This window comes from Bactrocera tryoni, chromosome 1, assembly GCF_016617805.1.
Source record: "Bactrocera tryoni isolate S06 chromosome 1, CSIRO_BtryS06_freeze2, whole genome shotgun sequence".
Classification (NCBI taxonomy): Eukaryota; Metazoa; Arthropoda; class Insecta; order Diptera; family Tephritidae; genus Bactrocera; species Bactrocera tryoni.
Window position 1 is genome coordinate 45,667,458 of NC_052499.1, and position 15,318 is coordinate 45,682,775.

The 15,318-nt window shown below is 40.9% G+C and overlaps 1 protein-coding gene across 5 annotated transcripts in view; it reads right to left on the minus strand.

Moving 5' to 3' along the window:
• Positions 1 to 1,610: 1,610 nt before the first annotated feature.
• Positions 1,611 to 15,318, minus strand: part of LOC120766548 (titin) — a 58,659-nt gene continuing 44,951 nt past the window's right edge. For 3 of the 5 annotated variants that reach the window (XM_040092129.1, XM_040092130.1, XM_040092128.1), the window contains 7 exons: positions 15,130 to 15,255; positions 14,927 to 15,046; positions 14,477 to 14,868; positions 14,219 to 14,419; positions 6,699 to 14,160; positions 6,540 to 6,623; positions 1,611 to 6,473 (listed from right to left, as the gene is read on the minus strand). In XM_040092129.1, coding sequence (XP_039948063.1) covers positions 4,308 to 6,473; positions 6,540 to 6,623; positions 6,699 to 14,160; positions 14,219 to 14,419; positions 14,477 to 14,868; positions 14,927 to 15,046; positions 15,130 to 15,255 — 10,551 coding nt within the window. In that variant the 3' untranslated portion in view covers positions 1,611 to 4,307. The remainder of the gene's footprint in view (positions 6,474 to 6,539; positions 6,624 to 6,698; positions 14,161 to 14,218; positions 14,420 to 14,476; positions 14,869 to 14,926; positions 15,047 to 15,129; positions 15,256 to 15,318) is intronic. The other 2 variants (XM_040092132.1, XM_040092131.1) reach the window with 2 other exon arrangements.

Here is a 15,318-nt window from a genome sequence, read left to right on the forward strand (position 1 = left end):
GGTGAAAATTTATAGCGGTGTTCATGATGGTTCACTTTTCAATAATTTAATATCCTAGTTTGCTAGTTTCTAGACCGTAGAAGGAATCGCATGAGAATGACAAACCTTTTCAGCACCTTTTTGGAGTGAATTTTTCTTCCTGTTATGTAAACAACTTAAAAAGTAATGGTTATACATTATTTAAAGTTTTCAAATAATTGAAATCGTTTTCATTAAAGACATAATATTTCTTCAAAGAAAATATTTCAATAAAAAATTGAACTGCAAACTCTGCGTTTCTTAACCCTTACGAATGTCAACGGTCGTCATCCCCAATTGAGAGTAAAATTTTGTTTTGGCGTTTTCTTATTCTTTCGAACATGAAGCTTTGGACTAAATTATTTGTAAACTAAAACCTTTTTTCCGTTCTTTCATGACGTCACGAACCGTTATTTCTTCTGCCAACCGCATTTCAAAAGAAGTAACGGAACAAAATTGTCGAAAAATATTTTTTCTTTCTTGATCAAAGCGAAAGCATTTCTACATGGAAAGACTTACACCTGAACAATGTTTAGAAATCGTTAAATTTTGTTATGAAAATTCACGTTCTGTAAAAAATGAGTTTCGCTCGTTTTTCTCAACTTGTGGTCCACATAATCGACCTACTGAGCGTACTATTCGTAACACCATCACCACCTCGAAACACATTATAGGATAATATTCGACAGAATATACCGAAGAGATGAAGACCGTGGAGAATCGATTCGGCGTCGTTCGTAGCGTACTGACGTATGAATCGACTTGGCGCATATTACTTAGAGATATTAAATTGAAAGCGTATCAAATACAGCTTGTGCAAGAACTAAAGCCACTCGACCTTTCCAAGCGACATCGCTTCGCTCTATGGGCTTTTGAAAAGTTCCAGGAAGATCCGACGTTTTCGAGCCAAATTTTGTTCAGCGATGAGCCCCATTTCTGTTTCAATGGGTAAACAAATAAAATTTCCGCATTTGAGCCGAACAGCAACTTGAAGAGATTCACAATCTGTCATTTTATCCAGGAAAAAACAACTGTTTGGTGTGGTTTGTAGGCCGGCGGAATCATCAATCCATATTTATTCAAAAATGATGTCGGTGAGAACGTAACAGTTAATGGCGACCGTTGTCGTGCCATGTTAACCGACTCTTTGAAGCCTGAAATTCAAATTCGTGATCTCGAGAATAGAGGACGCAGTTGAAGCGATGATATACAGCCTGGAATTAGAATTAAGGTAGCATTTTAAGCTGCCGGACCACTGCAGTATGTTTCAAGCAGAGGTCTTTGCTATTGGAAAAGCCGCGGGGCTTGGCTTGGCTTATGGTATAAGACACTGGAAGAGGTATCAGTTGTGAAGCCGTAGAATCTGTTGAAATTCGCGTCAAGCGCTGGCATCCTAAAGGAAGTGCGGCATCGAGCGCAATAAAATAATTAATGAGATTGCAAAGAGTGGTGACGGTTGTCATTCGAAAACGTGACCGACATTTTGTTGAAATTTACTTTAAGCGCTGACATCTTGCAGAATGATTACTTTCCATGGACCTCGTAACGCCATCAGGCAACACTGAGATCCCAAACTGGTCGATGCTTGGCTCATTAGCCTGCCAGACTAATCTAACCTAACTTAAAGTGGGAATACGCGTTGATATTCAAAGCGTGAAGAAATGCAAATCTTGAAGCTTCAATTTAGAAACGATACGAAGATTGAATAAGTTAAAAAACGATCAAAATAAAGTTAATTAATTTGTTTTAATTTAAAGGCAAATTGCTAAAACATTTATATGAAAATGATAATTTATTTAAATAAAGATCGCTTATCATTTCAAATTCGCTTATTTCATTGCAATGGAAAACTCCGAAAATTCCTTAAAATATAGTTATTTGAAAAGTTTACTTCAAATATTATATAATTATTATATTTTTCGTAATTACTCTTATGATGTAAGGCTAAATTTTTTTTAATATTTTGTTACATAAATAGAGTTCACAAAGTAGTACATATTTAATTGAATTTTGAAGAATTACAGCTATGTAAGCACTTTATCACAAAAATGCTTTTCCAGTAAAGGAAATTCATGAAAATGACTGTTGAAAATTTGAAAACAAATCGAGTATGAAAGTTAAGACGTTTAGAATTAGTTAAAATTTTATGAAAAGTACATCAAATTAACACATTTGTTTTAAATATTGAAACCTCTGTTAACAAGAGACTTATTACTGTCGCCCATTTTCTAAAACCTTTAAAATTAAGTACAATTTATCCACATTTGTCCCATAGTCAACAAATTTTTGGGTAAAACACTGCATACTAAATGTAAAATTATCATTTCTTTGAGACATAAAGTCGAGTATAAAATTTCCTTGTGATGCTAAGCGTGTGTCTTCACTACCCTTTTTTACAAGCCAACATTTCTCGTTTATGTGTGTATCACTCATTGTTGCCCTAGCTATATATTTTTAAAAAGCGGTTACTTTCCTAAAACTCGTGCAAGGCGATTATTCATGTACTCAGGTTAAGCTACTGAGTTTTCTAAGTGCAAAGATTCTTTTGATATCCGAAATTGGATAACTCAAACAAAAGAGGGGGCGAAAGAGTTTGAAAACATACAGAATATTGGAAAAGAGCAGGCATTCGTAAGTCCCCTGGTTATATGTGCATGGAAAACGTCGATAAAAAGAGCTGGTATGAAAGAAACGTCAAAAAGATCCTCGAAACGATTTTAGACGAAAGTAATATGAAGTGGGTCCCGACAGCTGACACTCCTAAGTTATCAAAGACAGTTGTTGTCTGCTTAATTCTATTTAAAGTGAGAGCTACGTCAGCTCACTCACAATCGAATGCAAGTAACAACGAATTGAAGTTTTTGAGTGCTGTTTGGTTTGGTTCTATTGTAAACAATCAGAAAAAATGAAACATAACTGCTTAATTTCACTCCACTTTAATTTAAGGTCATTTGAGAACCCGAGTTAATTCATCAAAGAATCCGAGCCAAATCCCAATTAAAAAAAGTTAGATGACTGCTGGTTTTATATTTTCGCATGTACAAGGGACAATTTTTAACGAATATACGTATTTTAATAACAATTCTTGTTGTATAACAATAATTGGGATGTTCAACGAAGGAAATCGCATAAAATTATCTTATTTGAAAGGGAAGAACGTACTGTTTTGTCAACACAATGACAGCGAAGATAAAATGCATGATTTGAGCTTAGAATTCCATCCTCTTCTAATTTCTTCTCCGAATCCGACCACAAGCTATCTTTCCGCGTTCAAAAGCTATCATCTATGCCACGAATTTCTTCCTCTTCTAACTTGTTCTCGGGATCTGACCCCGAACTACCTTTTCCCGATAGACCTCAACGGAATGCAATGGGAAGAAATCACCGATGCGTGATTTGAGCTAAGAATTCCTTACTATTCTAACTAGTTCTCCGGCTATGACCATAAGCTATCTTTCCGCGTTGAAAAGATATCATCTATGCCACGAATTCCTTCCTCTTCTAACTTGTTCTCGGGATCTGACCCCGAACTACCTTTTCCCGATAGCTCAACAGAATGCTCATTGGAAACAAATCCCAGAGCCTGAGGTTCATGGAAAAGTTGAAAGATTTTGTGGTCCTAGCAATACCGTGTCATATGATCACAATCTACTTTTGGAAAATCCTTCTTCGAAAGTACTGAACGGTTCTTAAAAGTACTTATATATTCTTTACTTGCTCGTGTCTTGATTCCCTTATCCTAGAAAAATGTGTCGGAAAGGTCTTTGGCTTTAAAAAGAGTTCATGTTTCAATAGATTTTCGACATACTCGTTGTTATAAAGGACCTAGGATTGCTAAGAGATGTTAGTCATGTATTCTTTATGTAGTTTTCCGCTTGAGTTATCCAATTCCGACTGCATTAATTATTCCGGCATTATCGGCCCTATCTTACTGCTACAAATAAGTAAACGCTCTATTGATTTTCCGAAACTAGATTTGATTACAAGTTCCTTCGCACTACAGTATACGTATGTATAACTACTTTTATGTTTGTATGTATGTAAATATAATTTCTATCTTACTTTGCTCCGACGCTAAAAACTTGTTAACAAGATTTCTTCTCTCAATTCAACTACAGACACACAGCATTCAGCACTTTCTTGCTTACCTACACTACACACTACAATCAGTTATTTTTTCGGGTTTCTTTTTATTTTGTTTTATATATTTAGGCAGCTCGGTTAACTCCAAGGGTCTTTATAGTTTCTTTTTTCACTTCATTCAAATTGTTTTTGTTGCTGTTGTTGTACTAATTCAAGTGGCTGTTGTTGCTGCCAATGTTGTTGTTATTATTGTTGTAGCTATTTAAATTACTAGTGTAAAGGCCCAATGAGGCGAATGTTGTTGTAACGGAAGTTGGTTGCATTGTTGGTAGAGCCATACCCAGGGGTGTATTACTCGTGTATAGGTTGCCGCCACTAGTCGCGTTGTAGGACAGAAATGATGGAGACGAATTATTTGTGATGAATTTGTTGGTGTTTTCACTGCCAACAGCTGTGGTGTTTATTGTTGTTCTTGTTGTGGTCATAGCTGTCGTTGGAGTCGTCGTCGTCGTCAGATTATACAAATTGTAAGTATTTGCTGTTGTTGTGGTCGTCATTGTCGCTGTTTCAGTACTAAATAATGTTGTTGTTGGTATTGTTGTTGTTGTTGATCTGTCCAGCATTGTGAAACTATGCTTGCTGTTCAAGTTTGATACTGTTGCTGTTGTTGTAGTTATAGGCGTATTTGTGATGTTCATAGAGGAGAAGGAAAAATTGGTAATTGTTGTTGCTGTAGCTGGTGTTGAGGTGAAGTTAGTGGTGTAGTTAGTTGTATTACCGCTCAGACCACCAATTCGATAATTGGTCGTGATCTCAGTCGTTGTTGTCGGCGTCCCGGTCGTATTTGCAGTTATTGCTGTTGTTGTAGTAGTTGTTGTGATGTTACTCATATACCCTACCCCAGCTGCAGTTATAGAAGCAGATTTCAATTGCATCAGTATATTATCACAACTTTGTATGCGTAAGTCCATATTAGTAGGTTCGGTTACCCGAGGGAACCGCGTGAGCTTAGTGCTTTCGTACGAATAAGTGCTTGAATTACCTGTGGTTGTTGTGGCCGAATTTAGTGTAGCAGTAGTACAATTGTTGGTGGTGATGTTGGTATGGGTGTCGGTGTTGGTACTAAATTTCGGGGTAGTCGTGTTGCTGTTCGAAAGGTTTGTCTGGTAGGTGGCGCTATAAGCGCTACTTGGATAACTGCCGGTCATCGAATTACGATAGTGTTGTGTTTTTTCTGTATTGCAGAAGCTGGATAAGCCAGTGGACCTATCTAAACGCATTGTTACCGCAGCTGTTGGAGATTTGTCTTGATATAGAGCCTTTGCGCTTGCACTGGCTAAGTCGACATAACTTTTCGACGTAACCGAAGGTGAAACGATGGGCGAACGACTAGATGGCCGAGAAAATTTTCGCTCAATCTCTTTTTCCGCCAACAAACGATCGTAGAAGGTCGACGTTACGGTGGTGTGACGTATATCGAGTCGTCCGGGCGCATAGACGGGTGTGATGGAGCGTTTAAGTGGATCGAGACCCAGCAGCTTGTCCGTAGTGTGATGATGCATTGTATACGCTTGCTGTCTGTCCAAATCCAATTCGAAATTTTTATCGTTTGGTGTTTTTGTATTGTAGCGGTCGTTGTCGGGGCAGCTGTGGTTGGTGTTAGTGTTGTGTTGTAGTGTGCTGGCTTTGGTGTTGTCGTGCAACATCCTTTCTGTCGTCATCATCGTCTCCCTCGATCCATACGGCGATCTCAACGGCGATCTGGAGGCCGATCGTGAACTTGATCTGTCTCTATCATCATATTTGTATGTGTCTAGTTGTCTATCTACTTTATGAAACTTAATTAAACTACTACTACTTACATCTCTATGATTATCAAATAAATAATAATTTGGCAACATATTTTCACGTCTTACCCTACTCTCGTATTCTGCGCGCTCTTCCTCGCGTCGCCGGCGTGGTGAAATTTCGCGTCGTATATCCCGATTTGAACGATGATGCAACGGACTGGCAGCGCGCAACGGACTCGTCGAACGTATGGAGTCCGCCGAACCCGTCGTACGTCCATATAAATAGTCCGAATGCCTTTGGCTGTGATCTGAGACACGTATGGAGGGTCCATATTCGCGCGCTCGGCTCTCTGAGCGTGAGAGATCTTCTAGCGAGGTCTTCTTGCTGGCGAAGTGTATCGAGTCGGAAAACAGTGAATCAATGTAACGCTGACAACGTTCCTTGCGATATGGTTTCTCTTCACACAACGTGTCGATGGACTTGATCGTATTCTTTATGGAATCCAAGCGCTCGTTGATATTGTCATTTGTTCGCAGCGGTACGCCGGTGTGACTGCCGGTACGTTGTAGCGGTGAAGTCTCCTACAGCAACACAATAACAAAATTGGTTAGGGATCTAACTATAAGTGTTACGTAGTTATAACTCACCCTCATAAGTCGACTGCCGAACTCATCAAGTCCTTCCGTCGTGTGTCCGATAGCATTTATGCTGCTGCATGAATCTGTAAGAGTCTGCTTAAGAATACGTTGAAGGTATTTAGAATTTTCTTCAATTTGTTCTAAAGCGCCAGAATTAATGGTGCCCACCATTCGTCCAGTGACATCACGTATGTCAGTACGCGATTTGGGTCTATACGGCATACAAGGCACATAATCAGCTTCTTCGTCACGGAATCGTATGGCCTTGGGACTGGTAGATCTATATGGTACATCCTCATAACTGCTGGCGGTGTCTCGTAGCGCAGATTTCGGTGTAGTTGAGCGATTAGCTTCGCCACGTCTGGGACTTTCTTCCCGTGATTTTGATGTTTTGAATTCTTCAAAGGAAAGTGATGGGGACACGGCATCCTTTAATTTTCGATTGAATTCCTGGTATGATTTCTGCATTTTAAAATCGAAGCAATGTTCTTCTTCTAGTGCACGCATACGTGCTTCTAATTCGTCGGCGGTAGGTAATTCTCTTTTAGTTGGTGAAGCTACAAGCTTTTCCAAATTATGTATTGGCGTTCGCGGTTGCTGTTCTTCAGCTAATTTTCTATTTTTGATATCTTCAATGGTTGGCGAGCGTGAACGTGTTCGTCGAGAAGGTGAAGTTGTTTTTCTTTTATCATCCAGTACACGTATTCGGTGCTCTAATTCGCCGGTTGTTGGTATGGCATCCTCATCGGGGCTGGGATCGAGCAACATTTCCAATGGATGTATAAGTGATTTCTTAGATTCTCCGACATTTCTTGTTGATTTGCTATTCAACGATTCTCTCGATTTGGATCTGGGCAATTCCAAAGCTCTAAAACGGTATTCAAGATCTTCTGTCGATGGTATATTTGGTTCTTCATATCGAACATGTCCAGGCGAAGCACGACGTTTGGGACTTTTACTGCCTGATGCATTTATATCTTCATATCTAACACGTCCGGGCGAGGTATGTCTTTTGGGACTTCGGGATTCGTGCGGTGTGTGCGCAGGTGATGTGTAAGGTGTCTTTTCCTTATTTCGCGAAGGAGAAGTGTATGGTGAACGATCTTTCTTAGGTGTAGGTGTTCTAGTAGCACCGCCTTCGTCTGGCTGATATCTATCACGTGCAGCTGATATAGCTTCGGGCAGTTCGTCCAGATTCTTGCCTTCACAGAGCTCTAAGAACTTCGTCAAATCTTTCTCATGCGACAATGAGTACTGCATTTTGATTTTGCGCTCAATTTCATTTAAACGTTGCTCGACGTCGATTTTTTCCACATCTTCAAGCAGTTTTATTTGTCGCTCCAGTGATCTGAAACGCGCTTCTAACTCTTTGGTTGATGGAAGATGTGCTGTTTTACGTTTCAAATGTCGTTTTACGGGGTCGGTTCCCCAATCGTAGTCCTCAGTCGGTGTTTTGGATACATCAGCAGCTTTTTTAGGGGTTATTTCCTCTTCTTTTGCTGATTTATCTGATTTGGTAAAATCTTCTATTTCTTTCGAGAGCTGAGTTATCGCTTTACATTCTTCTGACGTCGGCTCATCCGACTTTTTGGCAGCTCGCATCAGTTTGCCATCCTCAGATTTAATAAGATTGCGATCATTTAATTGTTTTTCGAGCGCCTGAAATAAGTTCTCTAACTCCTCTGTGTTAGCGCGTGTCAATCGTCGAACTTTAACAGCCTTAGGTTCGTTATCGAGTAACAATACCATCGTTTTATTGTTGGGATTGGATGTTCCAACTTGTATGGCAGTTTGTGTGGGAGCGCTTATACACTTCGTGGCTTCATGAGTCTCAATTCCTTCTTTTGGAACTTTGCTATCATCCTGCTTTTCTTTGTTGAAATCTTGTTGTACCGCTGAGTGCTCTTTATCTTTTTCCGTTTCCTTACTGCTCTCGTGCTGTATCTCCTTTGCAAGAACGTCTTTCTCACGAACGATTTCCTCGGTTGGTTTTTCTTCTTTTGACAAGCTCTGCGTCTTATTGTCAATGTGCTCGTCAACTTGCTGAGGTATTGAGTTCGTATTGCTTGTATCTTTATCATTAGGTTTTCCCTTGTTATCAATACATTCTTTATTTGAACGTGCAATTTGTTGATTCTCTAATGTCTTCTCAGCTTTTGAAGCATCAGTTTTTACTTGACCCTTTTCTCTATCTTCTGTTTTCTTATTTACATTTTCTGAAGCGCTGGCTATTGCCTGACTTTTTTCTTTGTCATCTTTCTTATTACTTAAAATCTCTGGATCATTAGCTTCTGTCTGGCTCTTTTTCTTGTCAGCTTTCTTAGTGTTTCCATTCTCTGCAACTTTACTGTCACTTTTGCATTCCTCATTTAACACTTCTTTTACAACCTTTTTAATTTCAGGCGTTTCTTTTACAACTTCAACATTAGCCTTTTCTTTGGGTTCGGCTTTATCTGATATCTCTACGGATTTCTTCAATTCCTGCGCTGCATCAGCATTAGATTGGTCGATGCTACCCTCACGTCGTGACCTGGACAACTTTAGTTGCTGTTCTAGCACTTCGAGTCGCTTTTCTAATTCGGCAGCTGTCGGGAGGTTATCTTTGGGCTTAGTACTCGTGTCAGTGTCCTCATTACGCTTAAGCATCATTTTAATATTAATACTTATATTGATCGGTTTGAGGGCACCAGAGTCTTCGAGTTCGCCGACATAGCGCACGAGTTCTTTACCGGTCGCATCAACAGTCTCTGTGCTGAGTCGCCGTGGTGAGTCTGTCTCAACAGCTGCTTGCTGTTCCTTAATTCGTACGGCTTCTAGCAATTTGAGGCTATTTTCACTATACTGCTTTTCCAGTGCTAAAACACGCCTCTCCAAATCATCGGCTGTTTGCTGTTGAGCACGTGTGGATGTGGTGGGTACTTCGTCGTCTGCGGACTGGCTCTTCAAATCGGCGAATTGTTTCCTCGATGCCACTTCGGAATCACTTGCACAGCGCTGCTTGTAGAATTTCATGATCAATTGTCTTTCCAAAAATTGTAAACGATTCTCAAGATCAGCTCTTGATGGTAAATCGGAGAAACGACGAACCATTTTGTATGATTGATGGTACCAGGGTTCGTAATTCTCCGATCTAAAGAAAGCGGTGTTTGCATGTGCTTCCGAGGTTCCATCGAACGGCGATGCTCGTTGTCGTTCTGGTATTATTCGGCGATTTGGATTAATGTCGCTCGGTTTTAGATTGTCACCATTGGGCTGTACCTTAATTTTACTCTGGAACTCCTCTATGAGCGCGCGGTGTTGTTCGTCATTGAATGGTGTTTCTGTTGAATCTTTTAATGGCATAGGTGGCGCAATGGGTATGTTAGAGGACACCTTTGTGTCAACTACTGCGGTTTTTTGTTCATCATCTTGTGCATTGGTCAGTTTCTCTTTATTCGTAGATTTCGTTGTCTTTTCATATGTTGCTTTCTCTTCTCGTTTCTCTGTTTCTTGTTCCTTTTCGACTCTTTGTGCGTTTTGCTCACTTGTTCGCCGTTGTAGTGCCTCGTATCGACTTTCCAAATCTTCAGTGCTTGGCGGTTCCGAAGACTTCCTCTTCGCCTCCTTGGTGATAACCCTGACTTCTGGTGATTCGTGTGACTCTTCCTCTACAACTGTTTCAGATTTTACTTTTACGTTGTGCTCTTTTTCAGCTATCGATTTGGTGCTCATTCGCCTTTTTAAGGATTCGTAACGTTTTTCTAAGTCTTCTGTAGATGGCGGTTCAGAGGCGCGACGTTTACTTTTCACATTAAGAGTCTTGCTACTTTCTCCACTTTCTACCTGGACTTCTATCGTTTCAGCAGTTTTCGTTAGTGCTTCGTTGACCTCCTTACACTTTTCATTAAAGGCCTCAATTAGCTTAGGATCTGGTGTCTTTACTTTGTTTTGTGTGTCTTCGAGGTCTGCCCCATCCTGCTTAGTTAACTCCCTGTTGACTTGCTTACACTTTTCCTCAAAGCTTTTTATTGCGTTAACATCTCTTGTTGGTTCGGAATTTGATATATCTTTGTTTTGTCCTAATTGAATTTGTGCCTTTGGTTCTTTGGACTGTGTTGCAGTTTTCTTCTTCTCGATATTCTTCGACTTTGCTTTTTCAGATTTTGTTGATAATTCTGTGTTAGGCTTTTCCACAATCTTTTCTGTTTTTGGTGGACTTTCTTTTACCTCAGACTTTGTCTGACATGTTTCAGTTGACGTTGAGCTTTTCTTTTCTTGGACAGTGTCCGCAGATTTGTGTGAACTATCTTTGTTCCTATTTTCCTGTGTCTTTGTACTTTCTGTTGAGCTTTTCTTTTCTTTGCTACTCAGCAAGCTGGCGCTACTCATTTGTTTTTCCAAAGCTTTAAAGCGCTTCTCAAGCTCCTCCGTACTGGGTGGCGACTTTTTCCCCGCATTTTTTGCTTCGCTTTTGCTTTCTTCTACCGCCTTACTATGTTCACCCTCACGTCCGTTTGATTGCTTTTCTAATTTATTAGTGTCTGTTGCCTTTTTTGCATCGATTTTTGTAGCTTTAGTAGTAGTTCTAGTGTCTACTTGACAATTGTCATTGTGGCCCGAACGTTCTAAATCGCTACCTTCTTTATCTTTGTCTTCGGAATGTTTCCTTGAGCACTTTGCCTCATTATCTATCGTACGTTTTACATTTTTTTTCTCAAGTCTACTCTCTTCTTCACTCTGCGCATTTAATTTTGCATCTTCTTCTTCAGTTGTGGTACCTCTCTTCGTCTCTAATTCAACTTGTTCGGCTGAGAGCACGTTCTCTTTAACTTCTTCTGTTCTTATATCTTCATCACTAGGATTTTTTGTTTTTTCTTTAATTGCACTTTCAACTTCGCTATCTTCATCTTTTGGTTTCTTTTTTGCGCCATGTCTTTCTTCAACGTCGGCTTCGTCAGGTGGCTCCTTTTTTGTTTTGCGGGGACTTGACTTTTGTGTACTCATTCTTCGTTCAAGCGCATTAAATCGGTCTTCCAGTTCGGCAGTAGACGGCAATTTCCTTAACGGTGGTTTTTCGGTTTCCCCAGTTTCTTGTTCTTTGTCCAAGTTTGCATCTGTCTCAATTTCATTTTTCAGTTTCTTTTGACTCTCACCTTTCTCTGAATGTTGCTTCCTACTTTCAGTTGGCGTATTGGGTGGAGTTGGTATATCCTTACTGCCATTTGCTTTATCATCTCGTCGCAAATCCATTGAACTTTTGCTTGGCAAACCATTCGAGCTTAACTGTCTCTCCAAAGCATTATAGCGATCTTCCAGTTCTGTGGTTGAAGGTATGTGATTGCTGGCTCGTTTGGGCAATGTATCTTCAGGTGTTTTCTGTGAGTTTACAATAACAGGTATACGATTACTAATGTCGGTATCGAGGGGTTTAACTTCTAAGTCTGCTATTTTGGAATTTTCATTCAAGTTTTTGCTTGAATCTTCTACGTGTTTTGATTCTGTAAAAGGGCTGTTCGTTAGTTCTGTGGATTTGTGTTTAGACAAATCTCTAATTTCGCTACTTTCTGCAAACCTTTTCTTAACTTTCGCGTCCATATTTATTTCATTCTCCAGTGTGCTCAACCTTTTGTCCAACTCAGCTGATGTTGGAATTTTTCTTGCGCTATCTTCAACAAACATATTCTCACCGTTAGTCTTCATTTTGTCTGTTCGGAAACTATCTTCACTCATTCTGCGTTCCAGTGCCTGAAAGCGCTCTTCAATTTCGATAGTTGCAGAGCGTGTTAACGTCATACGTCTGGGATCACGTCGTTTTCTATAAGCGCTGCTCAGTGTATTTGATTTCTTAGGACCTACTGCTTTCACCTTGTCTTCATATACCTTGCGTTCGCCAACTTTTGTAGAATGTTCTTCAAATTGTGCAGCTGCTTCGCCAGGTATATTGTCATCTCTAATTGTGTCTCTAGATATTTCCTCACTCTCTGCTTTCCCGTGAATTGTGTTACGAAAATCAGCTGTTTTGTGAGAATCCTTATTTGTGTCTTGTCTTAAACTTGTGGATAACTCAGTAGTCGCCTCAGCTATAAAAGCTGCTGACGATTTTTCAGAGTAATCCATTAATAGCTCCATGCGTCTGTGCGAGTCCTCATCCGTGGCTTCTAGTTCTTTGATACCATCTTCTGCACCACTCTTTTCACAGACAACTTTTGTATTTGTATCTACCGTTCTATCACTTTTCTCAACCTCTACTAGGTCAGTAACTTCTTCAACATCTCGACGTATGCCATCTTCTTCGTTGAGCGAATAAAACAAGTCTAACTTTGTGGGTCTTTCTACACTATTGACACGTTCGAAATACTGATTTGTCACACCATCATCGCTAACAGCAAATCTTTTACCCTCTTCGCCATCATCACCACTACCTAGAGAATTGGTTGAGTCGAGGAAGAGTGGTTTCGGTGTTGGCAACGGACTAATATTGGAACCGTTGAGATAGGCAGCTATATCTGGCATCGGAGAAAGCTGACTTGTGCTTGTTATCACAGGAAGCTCTAAGACATCTGTTTGAATATGTAATGCACCCAGCTTCGTAGTAGCCAAATCGCCAGCGATAGATGAGAACTTAGTGTCAGACCAATCCACTGACGCAGTTGCACCTTTATAACCGAGGCGATCGCATTCCGTCGAGCTATCTTCCTCCTCCTTTATCAATTCTTCGAAATGATGTGAACGTGCTGTCTTTTGCTCATCACCACTGTATGTTGGAGAATCTGATGTCATAAGCATGAAAGGAATCTCAGTTGAAGAAGGTGCCCAAGACTTAGGACGTTTACGTTCTTTCTCACTATCACTGGGTTCATTTAGGGCTTCTAGCTTCGTGGAGAGTTCTTTGGCTTTACGAGATGATTTCGCTCTCCGTTTGGGACTATTCTCTATTGAAGAGGAATGTGTTTTATCAGCGCCCGAATTGGGATCATCCTCATCGCAAAGACTTGTATCAGTACTCGAGCCACCTTCTTCGTCGTCATCCTCGCTTTCTTCACTGTACGACGATGAGTCGCTTTTACCGATACGCGAACGAAGTTTTTGTGACTTTGGTACCGCTTCCACACCGTCACGCAACAATGTAGCACGATCCGCCTTAATCTCTTTCCATGTTAGACTGTCTCTGCGACGTTTACTTATATCGGCATCACGCCAGTGTAAAGTCTCACCACGACGCAATTGCCGCTCTGGTGGTCTTGAGTGCAGCACTGTGGGCAGAGATGGCTTACGCGCGGGTGGTATAGCGCCTGGTGGAGGACGTCTACCTTTGTTAGTGATGATGGCAGGGCGACCCAAAAGTAGTTGATTCATAGTGACGGACTGGTTGGATTGTGTGGAAGTTGTGGCGATAGCGCTCTGGCGGGCTGTGGAGCAGGCGGTGGTTAAAATAATGTGTGCTTGACGTTGACGTTCGCGCAGACGATCGTATTGCTTTTTCAGCAGTGAAATATCTAAAGCTAGACGCTCTTTATTCTCGGTTACTTGCTTGGCAGCGTTAGCAGTTTGTCCTTGTGATCCGCGACGACCCCAAGGTATACCCCAAACAGTGGCGACAGCCAGACGTGATTCTTCATCCGAGCCGGGCTCCTCGTCGTCGTAATAGAATCTGAAATAAGAAATACATTTAGTGCTCTAGGTCTTTCACACAATATCTGTGAAATTACTGTAATCCTTGTTTGTGGTGCAGCGGAGTTATGTTGTATAGGTGCTTGTCGCGCAATTTCTGTATATCCGGTATCGGACCAAGCTGCACCACCTTCTCAATCAAACCATTCGAATCAATCAGATGTCCATTAAGCAACTCGCTCGAGAAGGAACCCATTTTGCCATAAAAGTCATCAGCTGTGCGTGTACTCAGCACGCGGCTGTAATGAAGGGAAGTGTTCGATACTTTACTCACTCATTCTACTCAAGGTACTCACTCTTCTAACAGGCTCCATAGTACCAGCGCTGTGCGTAGCAGCACGTCACTACCTTCGATGAGCACAAGATCCCAGACACGGAGCACACAGCTCATTGGCAAGCAGGTGCAAAACATCGTTAGAAACCATTGCATAGTAAAGACATTCGTTAACGGCGGCTCGAAAGCGTTTTCACTGGGACCCTGTAGCTTTTGCAAATGTTTTGCCAGACGCGGTAATTTCGTCTGCATCAGCTCGCGAAATACCGCCATATCGGCCTGCAAGCCACCCATGGAACCATGAAAGTAGCCAGGCGGTAACACGCCTTCAACCAAATAGATCATCACCTTCATGGATTCGGCTTCCTCCTTCTCCATTACTTGCAATATCAGCGCGCCAAGCATATTGAAACCCTGAACGGCGGTGAAATATGAAAAAGGGTCAGGTAATTTGATGGTTGATGTAAATTACCTGACAGTAACCAACTTCTGGATTGTAACGCGCATAACCCAAAAGTATACGCTTCAATTTGGCCTGATTGATCGAACCAGCCGGACCGGTGCACAGATTCGAGCCGGTACGGTGCAAATCCTGCAGAAAAAAGTAGGTTTTCTAAAAGCTCAGCAGACATTTCACTTAAAGTGTACTAGTTTTCACATGTACAAACTACTTACCTTGACAATTTGTATGCCCAGCTCTTCGTCATCTTCGCGCCACTTCTCGCAGAAACATTTCTCCTCCTCTTTGGCCCAGTCTACATTCTTCGATTTCAAATATTTATCTGCCAGCGATAGCCACAACTAGGAAGGTAAAGTGTAAGTGCGACAGCATGCAAAAAGAAAAAGTTCAATTAAAAAACAATT